Raw genomic sequence first — 23339 nt, 5'->3', positions numbered from 1 at the left:
CTGCGCGCCTCAGGCGTAATTCCCTATTACCTCCTCTGATATTTATGGGGATATGATCTATTCCAAAGAAAACAAACTCCTTTTTGGGTCCTTGTGCCTGGCATATGCTAGTGTGAATCGCTACAGGATATCTGGCGTCTTGCTGTAATAAGGCTCTGACATGCTCTCCGATTCTATCCTTCAGGCTCCTGATGGTACTGCCAACGTAGTGTAGCCCACATTTACATTCAATAATGTAGACCACAAATTTAGTTCGCTGGCTTGCGACTTAGGTCATTCCTTTTGTATTTTCCAGCCCTGAAGAGTTGTAGTCACTGTGTATGTACAGTCCTACAATGAAACATGTCGGCTGGCTGTATATGGAGAAGTGTGGCTCAGGGGTTAGAGGCGGCAGACCCGGAAGCTGAGATCGGCCCTGGACCAGGGTTCAATTCCCCGCCTCGGCGGGTCTTGGGCAAAAAATTCCACGGACTCGATAATTCTCGCTCCGGTGCCTTCTCGACTCACGGGTTCACACTCTGCGACTCTGGGCAATAGCTTGCTTAATCTCCACAACGGCCCCTCGCGGCGGGATGCCTGGCTTTCACCTTGGGGATACCCTGCCGGTGTTATCTCACAGGGGAATACCAGGACGGGTTCCCTAAGCAAGCGCCGGGAAACCCACTGCGGGTAGCTGTGCGCTATATAAGCTCAAATACATTTACATTTACATATTATTGCTGATTTGATGACCTAATAAAAAGGAGAGATACATGAACCTCCATGAAAACGACGTTGGATAACATTTCTCTTTGTTGCAATCCTATTTACTGTCACATTGCTGTTGAGATTCTGTCTGAGTGCGCAGGATTTTGTGTTCATGTTTATAAGGGTGATTTTGTCACGCTTAAATTGAGGGGTTCTTAAGGGTCTCCCCTCCCTGCTTGCACCATTACTGCTGGCAAATACTTATTACGTTAATTTTGCTTGAGCGCCTATAGATCCCGAAAATTCAAAACCCTTTTCTCTGGTATCACAAAAGTTTAATTTCTGTTCAGAAGGCAGCATCTACCATGCTAGTCTGATCTCAATATATTCTTCACAAACCAGAGAAACCCAAATGTTCAGGGAAATATAGATACATTTAGTAGCAATGGTTCACAGAGAATTAATTTACAAGATAATCGATAAAGACAGCAAAATTACTGTAGTTAAAATGGTTTAGAGAGTTCATAAATGCATTTGAACATCATGTTCCAGTCATAAAAACAGTTTTATTCACATCGTAAACCACATCTTCAACTGGGTGCTTAGAAGGTATTGGTGCGTGTGAGAAAACCACAACCAAACTTGGGAATAATCAGTGTAGAGAAATACAAAGTGTTGGAAAGTGGATTATTAGTAGGGGAAAATGTATATCTGCCACTGGCAATACTACCACTGACACGATATAGGGCTCAGAATAGGTCTTAGAAAATTATTCCATGCTCAACCCTCGGTAGCTTGGCTGCGAGCAGGCAGGCTTAACTTAAAAGACAGGTATGTAAAGCATTTAAAAAACCCAATTCAGTAAATAATTAGGAAACAACACAAAATAAAAATCCAACACCAATTTATAAAAATAGGAAATATTTTTATCTTTTAAATGACACCAAAGTGAAAAGAAGACACTGTAGGAAACCAGAGATATTAATTTTTAAAGATTAGTCACTTTATAGTGCTTAGAAACCAACAGTGTCCCTTTTGGTCATTTTGTTGCCTCTGACAGGAACACATTCACATTTAGCAATTTTTCTGGATGATCCCTCACCAGACTTGTGCAGCCCCTCCAGCAGGCTAGGCTAGGTCCTATTAGAACTCCTTCCTGAAGTTCTTCTTGCGGGTCCGAGTGTGTCCAACACACAATCCAAGGTTCTGGAACCTCCAAGAGAGTCCTTGAACGAGTGAGACTTCAATTCCCACAATCCACTCGGACAAACCCTTACCTATCCACTGGTAGTTCTCCGGGTTGGGCATTCTTTATGGTGATGGTCCAGGTGCGCTCTGTTAACCTGTAGCTTGCAGGGAGTCCACTCTTTAGTCCTTTTGAAAGAGGTTTGATCCACAAGTCTATAGTTTCAGATGGTGCAAAAGGCGCAGGCTTCAGAGTGCAGGCCTAGTGAATGCACATCAAACTCTTCGGCATAGACCCTTCAGATTCTCTTAAGTTTCAAGCAGCAGATCTGAAGGGCTCTGCCAATCTCGGATACTTAATTCAACTTCTCTGGGTCAAGCAGGAGGTCACTCCTGCCCAATGGGCTGCAGGGTACTTCCCAAAGGTCTGACCACTTCCTGCAGAGTGTGTCACTATTTTGTCCCAGAGTGCACCAATTCTTCCACATTCATATTGGTTGATTTTCCAGCAGGGAGAGAAGAGCTGGCTAAACACACCCGAGGATGGCTAATCTCCATAGTCTCTTCCCCTTGCATCTGCTCATTCCTTCCGTACTCCCAGCATCTGCCTGGGGTTCACAAGAATAAAGTTGTAAATGACACTGGGGTCCCCCCTTCCTTTGAAGTCCATTGTTTACAACTTCTACCCCTGCTCTTTGTTATTCTTGTGCAACAGGACACTGCCCTCCCAGCAGAGCTGGCCAACCCCTGGGGCTCTCTATCACCTCTTCAAAAAAGCCTTGGTAATCCACTTAACTCTGACCAATCAGGACAGACCACTGGAAGCCTGAATCTGGACATACAAACAAAAAAGTCTTAACTTCTTGTATGTACCTTTTAGGAGAAATTCAACAATATCGTATTGTTGGATTTATTAATACCATTCTGGGAAGTCTTTGAATGGTACTGTTAGCCTTCTCCTATCAAGAGTTGTTAGTTAATAACTTTCTGCCATATTAACCTATGTGGCAGGGGATTTGCAATGGTAAAAATGGATTGGGCCATTTTTCCAGCACCAGGGCTTATAAAAACATATTTTATAAGTACTCTGCCTATATCTACAGGACCCCACCCCTGGTATACCTAGGGGAGACTTTAGGGATTCTGAATATGCAGAAATATTGCAGATCCTCCCTTCACAGTGCTCCTACCACCAACGTCGATTTTGGGCAGCACTTTCTCACAATGTGGGGAGTGAAATGTGCAATTTTGCTTAACCCAGGGCATAAAAAACTCATTTTATAAGGGTCATCCTTATAAATACCTGAACCCCCCCCCCCCCCCCTCCCTCCCACCGGGACACCTAGGGGAGACCCTGGGGTACCTAATATGCTCAAATATTATAGGTTATCAAACTGTAAGTGCCCCAAACACCAAAGTCCGGTTTGGGCACAATTTACTTTTTAAAGGCAGTCCTGCAACACAGGGCTACTTTTAAACTGACCTCAGGCTCAGCAGTGCACGCATGCAAGTGCAGAAAAGGGCTGCTGGGCTCTAAACTACCATGCTCTATTATATACTAGGGACTGAGAGGTAGTTTCAATCCCCCTGCCCTATTATGTTCTAGGGCCCAATGGAGTAGGTTGTGCCAATCACAGGGGTACCCCAACCCATAGTGTACCCTAGTGTGTGTAGGTGTGTTCACTGTATTCTAAGTGTTTTTCAGCATCCCTGGGCCTGGATAGGCAGAGCCCAGGGTCAGTCAGTCAGTAACCACCAGTACCAGTCAGCAAAAAGGTGGGTGGTGCCCAGGGCACAGGATAACTTTGCAACACAAAGGTACACTGGAATACAAACAGTTGCATATCTGTTAATCCACTAAAACAGGCCCATAGTTACCTGTGTACATATGATTTATGGATTGAAGCGGTTTGTTCATAATAAGTGTCAACAACGTTCCGACCCTCAGTTAGATACGAGGGTCTCTTCGGGATTTGGAGTTGCCTGGGGGACTGTTGGACAGAGAAAAATGAAACCCTTAGGCAAGCTGTGCCCTAAAGCATGCAGACTGTGATAAATTAACCACCACTGGGTAGAATTAAAAGTGTTTCTCATGCCCATGGTACCCATGAGAATTTGAGCAGGAAGGCTCAACTAACTCTATGGGGATCAGGATTCAAGTCCACCCCACTATCCTTATGATAACAGAAGGAGACACACAGTAACAATGAACCATGAGTGACTGCATTGTTACTGCGCCCCCTTCTCTTATTGTTGAGAAGGAACATTGTGCAGGACACATTATTACTGGGGGAGGTTTATTCCAAAGCACAGCATTATTGTGTGTCCCTATAAGGCGCATTATTTATAATAGTTCTATATTATGATTGGAGTGATTTTTCTAGCAGTGCAACTTATGATGTTTATTTCACTAGAATGCATTAATTTTGAAGGACATTGAGTGATGTATTCCCAACTTAGCCTTTATAAACAAGCATTTGCAATGCAATAGTTTTCGCATTTACGAGGGTTTGAGCTATTGGTATTGTAAATGACAATGCCAATGGGTCAAATCCTCGCAAATGCGAGACCTATTGCATTGCAAATGCAATTTTTGGAAAAGCATCTCATGCCCTACTTTCTCATTAATGGCGGCCACATCCCTTTCTTTAGACCTGGCAAGAAAGGGATGCAGGCGCTATTGAAGTGAAAGTGAGGTATCGGGTGCTTTTACAAAAATAAAAAAACATGTTTGTCAAGTTGACAAAAATGCTTTTTATTGGGAAAGTGCCCCATGCGCGGTTTCACTTTAATAGCGGCCATGCACCTTTGTTTAGACGTGGCTCGTGTAAAGAAAGGGGCGTGGCCAACATTAAAGTGAAAGCGCTTCACGTTTTTGTAAACATAGAAAATATTGGCAATATACATGTTTACTGCGAATTGGTGAGAAAAAGATGCCCCTGCCGCAGATGTGAGTGTAGTGCGGCTGCTCCCAGGTTCAGAACCTTGAATTACTTAATCTGCTGCTCTGCACCGCACCGAACAAAGCAGCAAGGAGATTTGCACATCAATGACAATCACCCTCCGCGCACGCACGCAGCCCCTCTTCTGTGCCGAAGCCAGGCTGCACGGATGGCAGAGCCAAGGAGCTGATGGGGTGTAACAAGGGGCTTACAGAACCATACACCGCTGCCAAACCAGGCTGGGCTTCTGCGCGAATAATACAAAAAGAAAGAGAAAAAGAAAGGCATGTGGCTGCGTTCCACTGTAAAATTGAAAGTGCGCATAGCTCGCTGCAAATAAAAAAAAATTAAAACGTCCGCCATTGCTTAAGCTGGCGTCCCACCAGTTCTCTTTAGATTAATTAGGCAAAGAGTTCTTCCGAAGGGCTAATTCAAGCAATACTGTAAGGACAGCCTTAAAAGGTCCAGCCCTGATGGAGGTTACAATAGAAGACAGTAAGGTATTAAGGAGGCACTCATAAGCCTATTAACAAATCAAAAGCCGACATTTAGGAAAGACGGTCATTGCAGCCAATTGAAAAGATGGGCGGAGCTTCAAGCCCCTACCTAAATACAGCATGCCTCGTAGAGCAACGCATGCGCTGCCCAGGCTTGACCTAAAATCTCTCCACTGAGGTTCTGTGGCCCATTAACTTTGTTGATAAAATCTGGACTTTTCAAAGCCTCTTCATTTTAGTGAGCTGACAGCACCACCATGAATATTGTTCCTCCATCAGTGGCAGGAGCAGAAGACTTGCTGAATCTTTGAAGGATGACTCTAAGGCACAACTCCTGTATTTGGCAGGTTACGCAAAGAGATTTTTTTTGTGCAGGGAAAAGATTTTACGATAGATGTAGGACACTTTGCAAGTTAAATGGATGTTTCATAATTAGGATTATCAAACCAAAACATTTACCCGCCTGGGGAACTCTACATTTAAAAAAAAAACAGTATTAATGTTTACGGTTCTCCTTCTGTGTGTCCAGGTAATTGTGGAAGTTTTACCATACCTGCTAAATAACCGTAAAGGGCCAGATTTTACATTTCCATTGCGGGTTATTCATGTTGCAATTGGGGGTAATGTAATATCACCATACCTTCTACATGTTATAACCTGCAAAACCTGGAATCTTATGTTTTATTTGGTCAAATGTGTGAAAGGGAGAACACTGGGTGCAACATTTTCACACCTCTTGTAATCACAAATTTTGGTTGATAATGTGGCAATATGGCTCCTGCTTTATTTAAAGTGAAATTTCCTTTAATATTATTTTACAGGGAGACAGCAGTATTCGCTATTTCGAGATCACAGATGAATCACCGTATGTTCACTACCTCAGCACATTTAGCAGCAAAGAGCCACAGCGGGGAATGGGTTTCATGCCAAAGAGGGGCCTCGATGTGAACAAATGTGAAATTTCAAGGTAAAGTTCATTTGATTATATTTGAAAAAGATGGCATCCTTCAATCAAGATTCTTTGTTTTAAAATGCCTGTCAGATGCTCCCATTCACTAACGTTAACAGGGTTGGAAGGATGCAAAAGTTGCATTTTCCATTTTAAGGCCCATAGGAGTGTTTCCCATCTTCTGCAGCAAAACTGAGCACAGTTACACTAAACTTGATATAGAGGTACAATTTGGCTCTGATATGATTCTCCCTTGATTTGATGTAAACATATTATTTACTTTACAAAGCGTTGTCGGGTAGACTTGGAAGTAGTAATCTTTTGTATATTGCTACTAGTAAGTGTAGGAGAGAAAGCATTCGTATGGAAGTGAATTTCTGATTGTCTGTTCTGAGTTGAATATTTTGCTCCTTCTGCCTGGTTTTTCATATCTGTTCACATGCTTTGGAAAAACATGTTCTAGGGCTAGGAGGAGTAGAGGGCAGCGTTGGTAAATTCTAGGCCACACAACAGGCACAGTAATTCCCCAAAGCGTAGAAAATACCCTCTTCCTCCAAGGAAAAACAGCGGGGTATTACCTGGCAATGTGCAAGAAGTGCAGGAAACAATCCTATTGCAAAAATCAGACTCATTCAATTCTAACATATTGCAAGAAGAGTGCTCTCTGTCCCCAGTGATCACATAAAAGTAAAGTGAATGCAGCTTCACATGTGTATGTATTCAGTAAAAACAAGTGACTGCTGCCATGTTGCACCCTGCTTCCTTTCTCTGCCCTCTATCAAACTGGGACGCTAAGGCCCCATGGCAGCTGCCTTCTCACAGTTGGCCGAACAATTCTCTGAGCCATCTGGCCACCCCCAAACCTTGGGTTTTTCTCACCAATATTTCAAGCCTTTAAATAAATGTATTCATTGCTCTTTCGCCTGAGAATTTTCTGTCACGTTATCTCTTCCATTATCAACTGTGTGCTTATCTCTTAACTGTTCCAAATTGATGGGACCCAGTTTTGTAGTTCATACCATAGTTTGTTTTTACTGTATAAATACACAGATGTAGCTGATAGAGCGCGCAGGGACCTACTAGCTCAATTTTACCATACTCACCTGGGCCCATATAACATTCACACTTTGAACTAGCAGCCCTGCCTAACTAAATACTACTTAATCGCCTATCAGTGCCTAGAGGTCCATTTAGGACTTATACCTGTAAACCACTTACCAATCCTTGTCACCTTTACTAAAAGTCCTAGGGATCAAAAAGGGAGTTAGAATAAACAGGCAATACTTAAACACATTTACCTTTTCCTGTAATACCCACAGACTCGGGGAGAGTTTTAACACCTTTATCTATGAAAGATTTTCTGAGTCAAAGTGAAAAGGGCCACAGTCTTGTGAGCAACACTTTTACAAGCAAGAATATAGCCAGTAGAACATAAAGTTTGTAAGAAATCACAGTAACACCTTTAAACATCGGTACCTGGGAAGACTGAGAAAGGGAAATAGCACAAGGACATACCACATGGATTATATTTAGCTTGAATGGTGCACTGACCAATCCTGGCCATGGGCTGGGGCAAAATATATGGACCAGGCTCCCTACTAATCAGGTGCCCACGGGACAAGACAGGTGCATATCAGGACAGGTGACCTCAGCTAAGTGCAAGGCCAGCGTCACACCCCTCTCTCTCGGAAAGCCAATTAGTACCCCGACTGGGCAATCGATAATTTTCCCCAACACCTCGAATATTCTACAGAGTGCTTCGCCAGCACCTCTGCTCTCGATCTCCTATAGCAGTCGTTGGGTCATTGATAGGTCAGCTACTCGGACAAGTCGGACAATTTCTCTATCTAATCCTACCTTAGTTATACTATTTCGAGGGCAATGTACCACCCCTAAATGTTGCAAATCTATGTGTTCCCCTTCAGTGATTGGTTGGAAAGACGAGGAGAGGTCATCACATCATACTAAGATGAGGTAATTACAATATTGGTTTCAATTGATTCCGTGTACCACCCATAATTTATTTTCCCATGCACTTTTATTCCACCCAGCATTATTGGTACATTTTTTAACATATTGTATTTTGTAGCTTCCTCTCTAGAGGTCAGATGAGCAGGTTCCCTGGAACATCGTGGGTAAGAAGAGTGCTGGCTCTTGTTCAATGCCAATGCTTCAGCAATTTCGAAGTTAGAGTGCACATGCGCTGCTTTGTCCAAAATGGAGTTGATCTCAGTATTCAGTCCCAAGTACGAGCTAGTAGCAAAGTCAAAAAGAAACAAATCAAAATACAAAAATACATGAATGCACTGTATACCACTTATCTCTACTCTAACCCCATTACTTTAGTTGAACTTTTGCATTAGTAGTTCAGCAGAACGAACAAGCTGAGTACAAGCTGCAGAATAAGCGTTCGCATGTGAGATTTTAAGCGGCCTTTTTTTGGCACTAGTGATTAGAAGCAAAGATTTTCCCACCAAGTGAAAGATGCGTCATGCCACGTAAATGTGACAGACGCATGCGCAGAAAGATTCGGCAGTCACGGTAGGCTACGAGCACTTTCAGTTTACCGTGCTCACCTTTGGCCTTACCAGCGCCCCTTGGGTGTTCACGAAAGTGATGGCGGTAGTCGCAGCTCATCTGCACAGATCAGGGGTTCCAGTCTTCCCCTATATCAACGACTGGTTGTTGACAGCAGGTTCGCTCCAGGCAGTCGTCTCCCACCAAATAATACCTGGGGGTCACAAAAAGTAAGTCAGACAGAATGGATCGCAACACCAATACTACGCAAAAAACACCAGTGAGAACATCATGCATGCTAGTAAATGCAGGCCAAGTCAAGGCTCAAGAGCATATGGAGAAAATAGTTCCCATCAGAAGCCACACTGTACCGCCCTCTTTCTCATCATTTGGGTTCTCCTTACCCAGGAGACAAAACGGCCGGTCTGATGTTACCATGACCGATAAATGTGATAAGTGGGTAGTATGTTTTGTACAAAAATTAAAGTGGCTACTGAAAAAAGCAGTGTTCAGTGGTAGGAGTGAAAAGTGAGGGGTTGAAATAAAATTAGGTGAATCGGGTAGAAAAACAGAATTTATTAGTATCTCCCAATCCCTAAGGTTAAAAAGCAAGTGCAAGTGCGGGTTTGAAATAATAACCGTACTTGATGGTGGTCAACATGTTTCTGCATTACATAGAACAGAGTTTCCAATGCATTCTTCAGGACCTTGTTTAACAACACTACTGCTTAGATTAAATAATAATGAAAAAATATCACCTGAAAGTCCCAGGTGTGTACTCAACCGTATACTGTTATTGCATTGTATCGCACGGTATTGGATCCAGACAGAAAGACAAACAAACAAAAAAACAAAAGAACATGAATGTATCATATTCCCGTGGTTTTTCAGCAAAAACCATAGTGTGATGGAATCACATTCACACAAATTAGGACATAAGTTCCAATATACACACTCACCCATATATGATGGTTGAGAGGCTTCACCCCACCTGGCTGCAGCGCAGGTTTTAGGAGCACCGCTCTAAAGACAATTTATAAGTTACTTTCAGAGGTATTTTAACAAAGAAGTAAAAAGAGGAGTTTACACGGAGACAAAAGATGGCTTAATTGCTCCATCAAGTACTACGTTGGTTTAATGCAGATAACCCCGCCTGTACTGTGCCCCGGCGGTCAGACTAAAGGCTAGATTAAAATTGTGACACGGATACTAGTCTGCTACTCTTGTTCATCAAATATGTTGCCAAGCTTAGGTAGAAAGAGTTGCAGCTTAACGGCAAAGCGGAGAGCGAGGTCGCTTTTAAAAAACAGCGCTGCTTTCCTTTACGCGTTCGTATTGTTAGGCTTTCAGCATGCGCGCTAGTGAGCGAGCGCTGTGCAGCACGCTTACCTGTCCGTCGGTGTCTCCTGGCAGTCATCCGTACTGTCTGGGGGGGCACCGGCAATCGCAAAAGGGAGCTGTTTGTACGTTCGTATTCAGCTCCACCCGCGTCACGTGATCCAGTGCGGTCACGTGACGCAGAGCATGCTGGGACACGTAGTTCCAAACGGATCCTTGCGAGTTAGGCAAACTTAACTTTGGACAGTGATTGCACATAGGGATAAAGCCATTGTGTGTCAATGTAATACATAACGCTGGAACATATAATTCAAGACAGAGCTCTAGAAATTTAATTCTGTCATTAAGACATTTAGACAATGGCTATGTAGGGGGAAAAAAACTTTGTTATATATCAGAGGCATTGATTGAGGGTGAGTTGGAACATCTAGCGAAAACCCAAGCCTATGTGATGCTTATAAGTACTGTGTGATGGATTCATAGTGTGGATTAGTTAGAGGGACATCCAGGGTATTGGCTCATTAAGGCCCTCCTTATCGCTGTTCAAGCGGTAGACCCATTTTTGTTCAATTTTGAACAAGAAGCGACTGATGTCAGTACAAAAATCAGGAATCTGCGGTTGTTCAAGGACCGTCCAACAAAAGTCATCAGGGCCATGTCCTTTCTCCAAGAAATGAGCAGTGAGGCGGGTGGCCTGTTTTCGGCAGCGCACTGTACTTTTATGCTCTTGTATCCGTGTCCTTATTCTCCTGGTCGTCATGCCAACATATCGCAATGGACACGGGCACGTTATCAGATAGATGAGATTACTGCTGTTGCAGTTTGTGAATCTGTTTTGTGTCCATGGGCGGTTGGTCCCTATGTCGACCACGGTGGATTTGCAAGTTTGGGGACAAACAGTACATGCCCCACAGGGGTGATGTCCGACAACAGGAGGTAAGTCCCACAAGGTACCCACTTGTCTTGATTCCTTGTTCCGTGGGCGTGTGTGGACCAACTGGTCCTTTAGATTTTGTCCTCTTTTGAAGGCAAAGATTGGTAATGCGATGTCGTCACCTCCAGTTTTCAAGATCGACCAATGTTTCTTTATAATCCTTTGTACTTGGTTTGATCGACAATTAAATGTATTGACAAAGGCTATCCGGTTGGTCTTTTCTTTGGGAGGGTGCATCTCTAATAGGGACTCTCTGTTATTGTTAGACGCCCTCTTTTTAGACTGACGAATAATTTTAAGCTGCAACTCTTTCTACCTAAGCTTGGCAACATATTTGATGAACAAGAGTAGCAGACTAGTATCCGTGTCACAATTCTAATCTAGCCTTTAGTCTGACCGCCGGGGCACAGTACAGGCGGGGTTATCTGCATTAAACCAACGTAGTACTTGATGGAGCAATTAAGCCATCTTTTGTCTCCGTGTAAACTCCTCTTTTTACTTCTTTGTTAAAATACCTCTGAAAGTAACTTATAAATTGTCTTTAGAGCGGTGCTCCTAAAACCTGCGCTGCAGCCAGGTGGGGTGAAGCCTCTCAACCATCATATATGGGTGAGTGTGTATATTGGAACTTATGTCCTAATTTGTGTGAATGTGATTCCATCACACTATGGTTTTTGCTGAAAAACCACGGGAATATGATACATTCATGTTCTTTTGTTTTTTTGTTTGTTTGTCTTTCTGTCTGGATCCAATACCGTGCGATACAATGCAATAACAGTATACGGTTGAGTACACACCTGGGACTTTCAGGTGATATTTTTTCATTATTATTTATTCTAAGCAGTAGTGTTGTTAAACAAGGTCCTGAAGAATGCATTGGAAACTCTGTTCTATGTAATGCAGAAACATGTTGACCACCATCAAGTACGGTTATTATTTCAAACCCGCACTTGCACTTGCTTTTTAACCTTAGGGATTGGGAGATACAAATAAATTCTGTTTTTCTACCCGATTCACCTAATTTTATTTCAACCCCTCACTTTTCACTCCTACCACTGAACACTGCTTTTTTCAGTAGCCACTTTAATTTTTGTACAAAACATACTACCCACTTATCACATTTATCGGTCACGGTAACATCAGACCGGCCGTTTTGTCTCCTGGGTAAGGAGAACCCAAATGATGAGAAAGAGGGCGGTACAGTGTGGCTTCTGATGGGAACTATTTTCTCCATATGCTCTTGAGCCTTGACTTGGCCTGCATTTACTAGCATGCATGATGTTCTCACTGGTGTTTTTTGCGTAGTATTGATGTTGCGATCCATTCTGTCTGACTTACTTTTTTTGACCCCCAGGTATTATTTGTTGTTATAATATTGTGTTTGGGGCATGTACCTGGTTGGTCGGTAAACCCGCCCTTAGACCCTTCTCCCATTGTTTGTTGTGTGTGTGAACAGTACAGCTAAGGCTGTGGGTCTTTTAATACTGGTTGACCACCAAGGTCTCCAGCACAATTGAGTTTACTGCGAGGCTTTCTCCACATTTATCCCATCACAGTGGGTTCCCCGTCCTATACTTGTTCTCTTGTGATCGGCTTCCTGACATGGCTACCAACTGGGGCCTAGCATTTGAGAGTGCGGAGGTCCAAGACATTCTAGACGAAAACCCTAGTCTTCTAGACAGCATTCCGGTCCCAGCCCAAGTAACAAATAACGATGAGGGTTGGGCAAAGGTTCTAGTTCTTAAAAAATCCCATTCCAGGACATCTGTCCATGGAATAATCATGGCACAATACCTTCGAGACAACTGTGCACCCTCGGGCCTCATTGTCAACAATGCACCACGTCTATTTCTTGACGATAAAGATTTCCTCAAAGACTGGTCAATGATAGCCTGGAGGTGCACAAGGGACTGGCTAGTCCTAATCATTAAAACCGCAAAAAGAGTAGCGGACAAAATACTAATTGAGATTCAGGTGCTTGAAGGCCAGATAAAAACCACTCTAAAAAGTGGATGATGGATCACGAATGGCGTCTGAACTCAGTCGTGGTGCAAGGTCTCTTTCAGCAGTGGGGAAAACCTTGGTTATATCTATTCGAAGAGAACGCGCAATGTCATCAGTTCTGCACGTTGGAATTTCCAAGGCGGCACTCGCTAGGCAATGCTTTTCGTCATGATTGGAGTTGCGGTCTACTATACACCTTTCCGCATAAACCACTTCTACCCAGAGTGCTGAAGAGGGTCAAGCGCGACCAGGCCCAAGCTATTCTTGTGACTCTGCACTGGGCTCGAAGAGTATGGTATCCCGAGCTACTCAGCATGGCTATCGATCCCCCAATCCGACTGCCCTTTGGGAGGATCTTCTGTCGCAGCAGCAGGGGACGGTCCTCCACCTCCTTGCGTGGAGATTGAGCATCGGCAGTCGACGTCTTTTGACCTGCCTCCTGAAGTTTGTGATGTAATCTCGGCAGCCAGGTGTCCCTCCACTAAGACGGTATGCCCCTGCAGGTGGAATAAGTTTGTGGCATGGTGCTCAGCAAAGGCTGTGGATCCCCTTTCTGCCACTCTTTCTGAGGTCCTTCTATTTCTCCTTTGTTTGGCCCAGCAGGGCTCTGCTCTGAGCACTATCAAGGGCTATGTCTCTGCCATCTCAGCCTTTTTATGGCTTCCAGATCAGCCTTCCCTTTTCAAGGCTCCTGTTGTAAATATATTCTTAAAATGCATTACTCATCTTTTCCCTCCTGTTCTTTTCATAATGCCTCAGTGGGACTTGAACCTGCTTCTGACATATCTGATGTGTGCTCCCTTTGAGCTACTTTACAACTGTCCTCTTAGTCTTCTTACTTTAAATACAGCGTTCCTGGTGGCTATCACCTCTTCCAGTAGAGTGAGTGAGCTCCAGGCTCTTTCTTTTAAGCATCCTTTTCTCTCTGTCCATCCGAACAAAGTTGTTCTAAGGACTCATCCATTTTTTCTGCCAAAGGTTGTCTCTGCCTTTCACATCGGGCAGACCATCACTTTGCCCACCTTCTTTCTGCCTCCGCATCCCTCAAAAGAGAAAGAGCGGCTCCACCGTCTGGACCCAAAACGTGCGCTCTTATTCTACCTAAACCGCACACAACAGTTCCGGGTGGATGACCAGCTCTTTGTTGGCTACGTGGGTGCCAAGAAAGGTCGGGCCGTGCACAAGCGGACCATCTCTCGGTGGGTCGTTCGGTGCATTAAGGCTTGTTATTCTTTGGCTAAAAAGAAGCATCCAGTGGGGCGATGACAGCCATTACTGCTTTGGGACGGGGAGTTCCCTTTCATGACATCTATCATACAACTACGTGGGCCTCACTGCACACGTTTACCAAGCATTACTGCCTGGACAGCCAAGTACGGAGAGACGGCTTCTTTGGCCATTCTGTTCTCCAGGACTTTCTGGTGTGATCTTGGTTCGCAGACCCACCACCGTGGTTGGTATTGCTGAGATATCTATTCTAAGGTAAGGAATCTATCACTACGTGTGTTTTTCAGATGCACAAGTTACTTACCTTCGGTAACGCTATATCTGTAAGAAACATTAGTAATGATCGATTCCTTACCGCCCCACCCATCCTACCCGTTATGCGAACTGATTTCTAGGGTTAAGGTCATCCCTTTCAGGGCCCTAGTTTCAGGGCACCAGTAGTCCGTATCTTGCATGGCTCTGCTTTCCTGGGGTGGAAAGTCGTGTACAGAACTGACTTCAGCACGTGGGCGCGTCTAAGTAGTTCCAGCAACTTCATCTCTGCGACAACGACGCACGTGGAGCTGCACGACAATGCATACCGACAAAGTTTTTTCGTGAGCTGTTTTATGATGTTGGGATACAATGTGTTGTCTGTATTCCAGGTTCCTTGTGATCAGGGTGTGGGTAATGAATCTGCAATTGTTGTTGACTGGGAGCCATTTCAAGACTTTCCTGAGGAGTTTAAGGCTGTGGAAGTGTGAGGAGGCAACTGAGTTGACCTGACTAGTCATCAAGCTTTGACTATCGATTATGATCCCTAGGTTGCTGGTTTGGTTCGATGGGGTGGGTGTAGGTCCTAATTCTCAGGGTCACCAGTCTGAGAACCAGAGAGAGGTCTTTTCTGAAGAGAACCTCTTCTATATTGTTGGAGTTGAGATTCGAGTCAGTCTTCATTCAGTTTGTAACTCCGAATATGCAGGGACCAGGAGGTGTTTGTTATTAAGGTGGTCAGCCAGTCATTTGTTGACAAGTTATCCTAGGTATTATGCATGTTAGGGTTGTAGGGAGATTGGCTTTAGTTTGTCAGTGCGCTGAAGGTTTTTTCAGTACAGATAGGATGGTGGCGTGTTTCTAAGCTTCCAGGAAGGTATCCGAGTTGAGTGTTGTTGAGTATTGAGGTGAGAACAGTACAGATGAAGTCTAGTCCTTTGGTGGACATGATGTGTTGACGGAGGTCAGAAGTGGCTCCCAACTAAATAGAGCACTTGGTGGCAGCAGTTTCTGGAGCAGTTGTGATGGGCCAGCAGGTGAGGGTGGTTTCTGGTGAGGTATTTTTCTCTGGTTGGAGGTTTGTGCGGGTGAAGAGGTCTGGATAGAGTGCGAAGGTGTTGTATATTGTGTTGGTTCTTTTGCTGAAATTGTGAGAGCTGGGAGCAGAGTTTCTGTGAGGGGTTGACAGTCACAAAGCTGTCAGCATGGGAGCTGATTTCCTTTGCTATGCCGAAGATTATATTAAAGTTGTTGGATCGGTTTCGAATTCCTCAGTCAAAGTCGAGCGTTTGGTGGATCTGAGTTGCTGGTGGTAATAGCAGAGGGCTGAGCTGTAGGCGTTTTCTCTCGTTGTTGTACTGTTTTATGTATTCTTACTTGCCTTTGTGAATTGACCCCACAAGATCTGAAATGGGAATAAAATGTTCAGTGAACATTTACATACGATTAGTACAAATGGAAAGGACTGTGCTTCCTTTGTCTTTTTCCAATAGGAATTTAGATGATTCAGGGCAAATTCACAAAGGTATATGACTGTAAGTATAAAACGAGCAATGGTGGGAGAGTTGACAAGTGGGGGAGCAGAAAATGGAGACGCAGACCGAGAAGATACTGGGGTACACACACAGTCAGGGAGTGAACCGGATGGTACTTAAAGGGCAGGGGGGATCGGCCATCACTGAAATAAGGGGTATTGACTGGAAACGAAATGGGAGGACACATATCAAGGATATAGAACCTGAGACCGTACACGGGACATGATGGGGGGAGTTTTAGTTGAGAGGGAAAGAAGGCTAACAAGGGGAACAGGCAGGCACAGATAGCTTACAAGTTTGGAGAATGCATCATGGTAGACGCTTGTGGGAGTTGGACTGCAATGAACAAATATGCATAAAGATGGAACGATTATAGATGTTAGCTAGATTGCTGTATATTGTTGTAAGAGGACTGAGTTGATGACCCTACTGTGTTCGCAGAGTTGCTACTTATTAATGCATAAAGACGAAGGATACATACTGATTATTGTAAATGTCTGCCACAAACTTTAATAAAGATATATTTTAAAAAAATGACTAAGTAAAACAGTACTCCTGTGGTACTCTTCCCATACACATAAGTGTTTTTGTAAACTGGACCCGTGTTTTTTTCATTTTAGTGTAACTTTATTCATTAAATCGGTTTCTTTTCATCAAAATTGGCTTTAGTTTTGAACATCATCACATGCATTTTCGCTGAGGAAGCCTTTGGTGCTCATGCCAAGCTACTTTATTTTTTCCTCTAGGTAATAGACTGTTTAAACTAGGTGGGAGACCAGCCTTACCCCATACAACGAGTGAAGCCTCTCTCTCCTATTGTCTCAGAATAAGTGCATGATGTAGCTCTTGCAATTTTCTTCTTCCTTATGAAATATTTTTCACTTCATGTTCTATACCATAAAGGAGATGGTTAACTCCTTGCCAGTTACGCGGTCTTGTTTGTCCCTCAGCACTCCCTTCTTCTGTGTACCAGGGATTTGAACCTTCAGATATCCAGACTAATTTTCTTGCCAGACTTATTAAAATTTGAATATGACAAGAATGAATATGACAAAATAGTGTTTTGCTTCATTTAAATTGTGTTTATTTCTATTCTAAAGGTTCTACAAACTTCATGAACGGAAGTGTGAACCCATAATCATGACTGTCCCCAGGAAGGTAAGAAATTATAAAATGAGGTTTTGGGGGTATTTTTGCCCATGGATAGTATGCACACGATGATCACTATCTCTTTGACAATGATGTTTAACACCGGTACAAGGCACAAAATAATATTTAACAATGCCAGCAAGAAAGCTTTTTGTGTTTGGAATGGTTCACCTCTTAATGGAGCACTTGGGAACTAAAGCCCATTCTGTGTTTATTACAGAATGTAATGGTTTGCTATTTTGAGAAATTATTTTTAAAGACTTTACATAAATTAATTGTTAATTAATTTCAAATGTCTTCCTACCAAACGGCAGTGATGAAATGTTCCATAATTCACCCGGCTCATAAAAACAATGCCCTTTACTGAATGATTGACCATTCACAGCAGCATCCCTCCTAACGGCGGAATTAGTTCTTGTAGCATGGTTAACTCCTTGCCAGATAGTCTTATTTGTCCCTCAGCATTCCCACTTTTTCTTAAAACAAAAGATAACTAAAACTATTCAGTTAGTTCCTTTTGTTAGCCGGGAATTCAGTTTCCCGTAGGTCTGAAAACTTCTCACTACTGCAAACAAGGAATACCTTCAAATAATTAACTTTAATATTAATAGAGGCATTCAATTAACTAGTCCGATGGGAGCTGAGACTACCAAGGAGAGAGCCAGTTTAAGAGCTGGAATATAGAACAGGTCCATATAGTTTCCTAGAGATACAGTAAAGAAAGATAGGCAGTGACTTGGAGACTACTATTTGTGGCAACTTGGGCTTAATCTGATTCTCTGACTGTTTCAAGAGGGGGTGCAGAAGAGCTTTTTTTTATCTGGATAAGATAACATATTACAACTTATCCATGTGAAGAAAGCGGGGGCTGAACTTCTCTCACAGTAGGACCATGGCTAAGGGTAAAAGAGAAAACCTAATTCGAGATATACTGATGAACACACAGAAGGAGGAACCCAAATGCAAGTTAAGGCCATCTAACCTCATGGATAAGACCTCCTTTTTCCCTCCTTCTAAAAATGCTAATGAACCTGCAGCAAAGCAGTTCATGGACGAACTATGTAGCAGATGATTTCACCACCTTCGAATCTGATCCAAAACAAGAGATTCTTGACATGTGCTCATTTTAGAAGATAGAGTTTGAACTTTGGAAGACATAGGAGTCAACAGGTTAGAGGAGCATACATAAATTAAGCAGAATCGAATTATCATCCAGGAACAGAACTTCACCCTCCGTGGAAAGCTTGAAAATTTGAAAAACTGTTCCAGATGGAACTACATAAGGATTTACAGAATCCAATGGGTGCAGAAGTAACAGGCATTGAAGGGTTAATAAGCAAAATGTTTGGCTTCATCTTGGAAACAAAAGATCTTGAAACAATTGAACTGAGACCCTCACCATTGAGCAGTGCCCTGATGGGAATCCTAATGGGAGTCCACTGTTTCCAGGCACAGAAATGATCATAAAGACAGCATGGAGGAGGGGGTCATAGTCTTCAAGGAGCACAGGGTGCCTGTTTATCAAGACCTCTTGATAATATGCTTGCATAAAGGTTAAGCTTGTGAATAATCCCTGACTATCTTAAGTCCCAAAAATGTAATATAAATGCGACCTCCTCTTTCAGCTAATCTTTGCCTGGTATTTCAATCAATACCAAATGTGATCACTAAAAGAAACAAAAGAAAAATTGAATATAGGTGATGACCTTTGAAGCGCAGGGAATGAGGATGCCCTGGCCAACACAGATACTCATCCAAGATCTCAAAGAGACAAATGCTAAGTGGTAGCCAAGAGCAGGAACAGGGGGAAGCATTGATGGTCACCATTCCCAAGAAGAGAGTGGAAACCCTGGCGAAACTCATTTGCTGACCTTGTGAAACACCCTCGCTGGCCTCTAATACCCCTTGGCAACCATAAGGGTCTCACAAAGAGGATGACCCGTGAGGACTAGCTGAACAAACCAACACATATTGTGGAACACTTGGACACGCTGATGGCTGGTAAGTGAGTGATGGGATAGATTTGCTTGCTGGATGGTAGGTTTTTCCCTCTGAACAAAATGGTCGTAACCAGAGAAGGTTGGTTGTGAGTCAGTGAACACACACAACGGACTAATTAGGGAGAGAATAGGGTAAGAGAGGACTGTTATTTCTATGACGTTCAGCAGTTGGTGGGTTTTGAGGGGGGAAGAGATTTGGTGGGAGAGTTTCTGGCACAAGATGATTTGGCCATCACCATCGAGCTCCTAGGCGGAGGGCTGAAAAGTGGAGGAGACCCCAGTCCTTAGACGTGGAGCTACTGAGATATGCACCACCAACAGATACATTGTAAGTATTATCTGCTTAAATGTACAGAGTCTTAACTCCCCAGGTAAGCGTCTAGCAATTTTGGAAATCCTCTATTCCATGAAAGGGGACATTTGTCGATTACAAGAGCCTCATTTAACTAAGAAGGATTGATTATGATTGAGGTCCAAATCAATCAATCAATCAGGGTACTTGTAAAGCGCACTACTTACCCGTAAGGGTCCCAAGGTGCTGAGGGGAGGGGCGGGGGATGCTGATAATGCTCGAAGAGCCAGGTCTTGAGGAGCCTTCTGAAGGCGAGAAGGTCTTGGGTCTGCCGTATGTTTGTAGGGAGGGTGTTCCATGTCTTGGCGGCGAGGTAGGAGAAAGGATCTGCCTCCGGAGGTCATTTGTTGGATGCGGGAAACAGCTGCGAGGGCGAGGCTGGCAGAGCGGAGCTTGCGGGTGGAGGTATGGAAGCTGAGTCTGCTGTTCAGGTAGGCTGGTCCAGCGTTGTGGAGTGCTTTGTGTGCATGAGTGAGGAGCTTAAAGGTGTTCCTCTGGTCGATAGGAAGCCAGTGCAGGTCTCTCAGGTGGGGGTTGATGTGGCTGCGGCGGGGACGTTGACGATCAGTTGGGCGGAGGCGTTTTGGATGCGTTGTAGTCGTCGTAGGTGTTTGGCTGGAATTCCTGCATAGAGTGTGTTGCCGTAGTGCAGTCTGCTGCTGACGAGGGCTTGCGTCACCGTTCTTCTTGTTTCGGTGAGTATCCACTTGTAGATCCTGCGGAGCTTGCGGAGGGTTTTGTTGCAGGAGGAGGAGACAGCTTTGACTTGCTTTGACATGGAGAGGGAGGAGTCTAGGATGAATCCTAGGTTGCGTGCATGGTCGGTGGGTGTTGGTGCTGTTACCAGTGTGGTCGGCCATCAGGAGTTGTCCCAGGCTGAGGGGGTGGGTCCGAGGATGAGGACCTCAGTCTTGTCCGAGTTCAGCTTCAGACAGCTGCTCGTCATCCAGTCAGCGACGGCCTTAATTCCCTCATGGAGGTTGGTTTTGGCGGTGTGTGGGTCCTTGGTTAGGGATAGGATGAGCTGGGTGTCGTCGACGTAGGAGATGATGTTGAGGTCGTGATGGCGGACCACTTGTGTGAGGGGGGCCATGTAGACGTTGAACAGCGTCAGGCTGAGGGATGAGCCCGGGGGGACGCCGCAGATGATGTCGGTGGCTTTGGATCGGAAGGGTGGGAGCCGGACGCTCTGGGTTCTTCCGGAGAGGAAGGACATGGTCCAGTCAAGAGCCTTCTTTTGGATTCTGGCTTCTAAGAGGCGTGTCTTTAGAGTGCGATGGCAGACCGTGTCGAAGGCGGCTGACAGGACCATGAGGATGAGGGTAGATGTTTTGCCAATGTCTAGTTGGTGCCTGATGTCGTCTGTGGCGGCGATGAGGGCAGTGTCGGTGCTGTGGTTTCGTCTGAATCCGGACTGGGATGGGTCCAAGATGTTGTTGTCTTCCAGGTGGCGGGCCAGTTGCATGTTGACGATTTTTTCGAAGACCTTTGCCGGTAACGGGAGCAGGGTGATTTTCAGGACGTTCTTGAGGTCCTTGGGGTCCGCTTTGGGCTTCTTGAGGAGAGTGTTGATTTTGGCGTGTTTCCAGCTTTCCGGGAATGTCGCTGTTTCGAAGGAGATGTTGATGACCTTCCGTAGTTGGGGTGCGATGGCAGTGTCTGCTTTGTTGAATACGTGGTGTGGGCATGGGTCAGACTGAGATCCTGTGTGGATGGAGTTCATGACCTTGCGTGTCTCGTCGTCGTTGATGTTGGACCAGGAGGTCAGGTGGTTGGCACTGGTGGTGTTCACGGGGGGAGGTGTCTGGCGCGGTCGTGGTGTTGAAGCTGTCGTGGATGTCAGCGATCTTGCAGTGGAAGAAGATGGCTAGTGAGTCGCACAGTTCTTGTGAGGGCAGGATGTCGTTGGCGCTGGGGTTGGAGAGTTCCTTTACGATGTTGAAGAGCTCTTTGCTGTCGTGTGCGTTGTTATCCAAGCGGTCTCTGAAGGAGGATCATTTGGCTAATCTGATGAGGTGGTGGTGTCTGCGGGTGGCGTCCTTGTGGGCTGCGTGGTTGTCCGGTGTGCGTTTGTGGAGCCAAGTCTTCTCCAGTTTCCGGCATGCGCGTTTGGAGGCCTGGAGCTCGTTGATGAACCAGGTGGCTCTCTTGTTGGCGTGGCTGTTGGAGGGTCTCTTGAGCGGGGCGAGGGTGTTGGCGCAGTCGTTGATTCACTGTCTGAGGTTGCGGGCTGCAGCGTCTGGGTTGGTGGGGTCGGTGGGTGGGTTCTTGGCGAGGGAGGTGGTCAGCTGGTCTTTGGTGACTTTGCTCCAGCAGCGGCGAGGCAGCTCTTGAGTGCGGAGGTGCGTGGTTGGTTTCTTGAAGGTGAAATGGATGCAGCGGTGGTCGATCCAATGGAATTCGGTGGTGTGGTTGAAGGCGACGTGGGAGCCTTTTGAGAAGATGGGGTCAAGCGTGTGGCCGGCGGCGTGGGTGGGTACTGTGACGAGTTGTCTGAGGCCGAGGTTGGCGAGGTTGTCAATCAGGGTGGCGGAGTTGGCATCGTTGTTGTTCTGGAGGTGGAAGGTCAGGTCCCCGAGGAGGATGTAGTCCGTGCAAGCGAGTGCGTGGGTGCTGGCGAGGTCGGCGATGGAGTTGCTGAACTGAGCTCAGGGTCCGGGGGGTCTGTACAGCCTGGACAGTATTTTTTATTTGGAACATACAACTGAGGACGTTGCTTTACTGCTGGGGAGGTGTGGAAGTTCTCCAGTGCTGCCTGATGGCAAAAACTGATCCCTGGCATTGCTCCTTGGCTTGGTCTTCTATACCTCCACTCTGCCATCCTGATACTCCCCAAATTCCGGGCAACCAGAATATGCAAAAATACATGGTCTTGAAAATATTGAACAAAGCATAAGGAGGCATTATCTGCGAGGGTGACCTGAACTTGGTCATAGAAGGGACAAGGTATAGGACAGTCTAGAGATTTTGACAGGTAGGTTCCCTTTCACATGAAGAGGCAGTCTGGCTACAGCAAATTGGGTCAGAGGACGTATAGCGGCCAAAAAAATCCCACAGCCCTGGACTATACGTTCTACTCAAGGCTCACTGCACCTACACAAAACTTCACCACTTTTTGATTGAAAACACAGCCTCCCCGAGAGTAGTTTTTACAGTAATAAGACACATACCACTTCCAGACAATCCCAAGTACACTGATGTTACAGACCAGAAACATTGGCTTATATTGGAGACCTAGGGACAGCTTGTTCTAAAACAAATAGGTGGTGGAGGGGTTGCAGAAATACATCTTGCACTACCTTGAAGACAGCAGCAAGGGCAACTAAAAAATGAATACCCTTTGAGATGTATTGATAGCGGTAGTCCAAGAAAGCTTCCTCTTGGCCTCAGCGAGACTAAACAAAGACAGATAAAAGCAGAGAGAAAAACTAGAACTTCAACTAAAGGAGCTAGAGATTGTTCATGAGTATGTTGACTCTACAAAAGTATGACACACATTAGCTTGAACAGAAATATGAGGGAGGCTACAAAGCCAGTAAACTATTGGCTAGTATGCATGGGGCTAAAATGATAGCAGGGTATAGATGATTATGTCTCTGGTGTCTCAGTCCAAAAGCCATCAATCAAGCAATGCATGAGCTAGTGAAGACCTTGATATAGAAGAGTTTGTCACCAGCCTTAGTAGATTAAAACTTACCAAGCTGCTCTACTAAGATGGCTTCACGTCACAGTTCTATAAAATATTCTGACAACAGCTGACCTGTTTGTTGA

The 23339-nt window shown here is 44.8% G+C and overlaps 1 protein-coding gene across 3 annotated transcripts in view; it reads left to right on the top strand.

Moving 5' to 3' along the window:
* LOC147659582 (coronin-1C) overlaps positions 1-23339 on the top strand; it is a 525938-nt gene that overhangs the window by 484944 nt on the left and 17655 nt on the right. For all 3 annotated transcript variants that reach the window (XM_086951627.1, XM_086951628.1, XM_086951629.1), the window contains exons 8-9: positions 6133-6278; positions 17168-17225. In XM_086951627.1, the coding sequence (XP_086807753.1) occupies positions 6133-6278; positions 17168-17225 (204 nt within the window). The remainder of the gene's footprint in view (positions 1-6132; positions 6279-17167; positions 17226-23339) is intronic.

This window comes from Lissotriton vulgaris, unplaced genomic scaffold (genome assembly GCF_964263255.1).
Source record: "Lissotriton vulgaris unplaced genomic scaffold, aLisVul1.2 SCAFFOLD_475, whole genome shotgun sequence".
Taxonomy (NCBI): Eukaryota; Metazoa; Chordata; class Amphibia; order Caudata; family Salamandridae; genus Lissotriton; species Lissotriton vulgaris.
The sequence above is the reverse complement of the archived record's forward strand: the minus strand, read 5'-3'. Positions and strand labels throughout refer to the sequence as shown.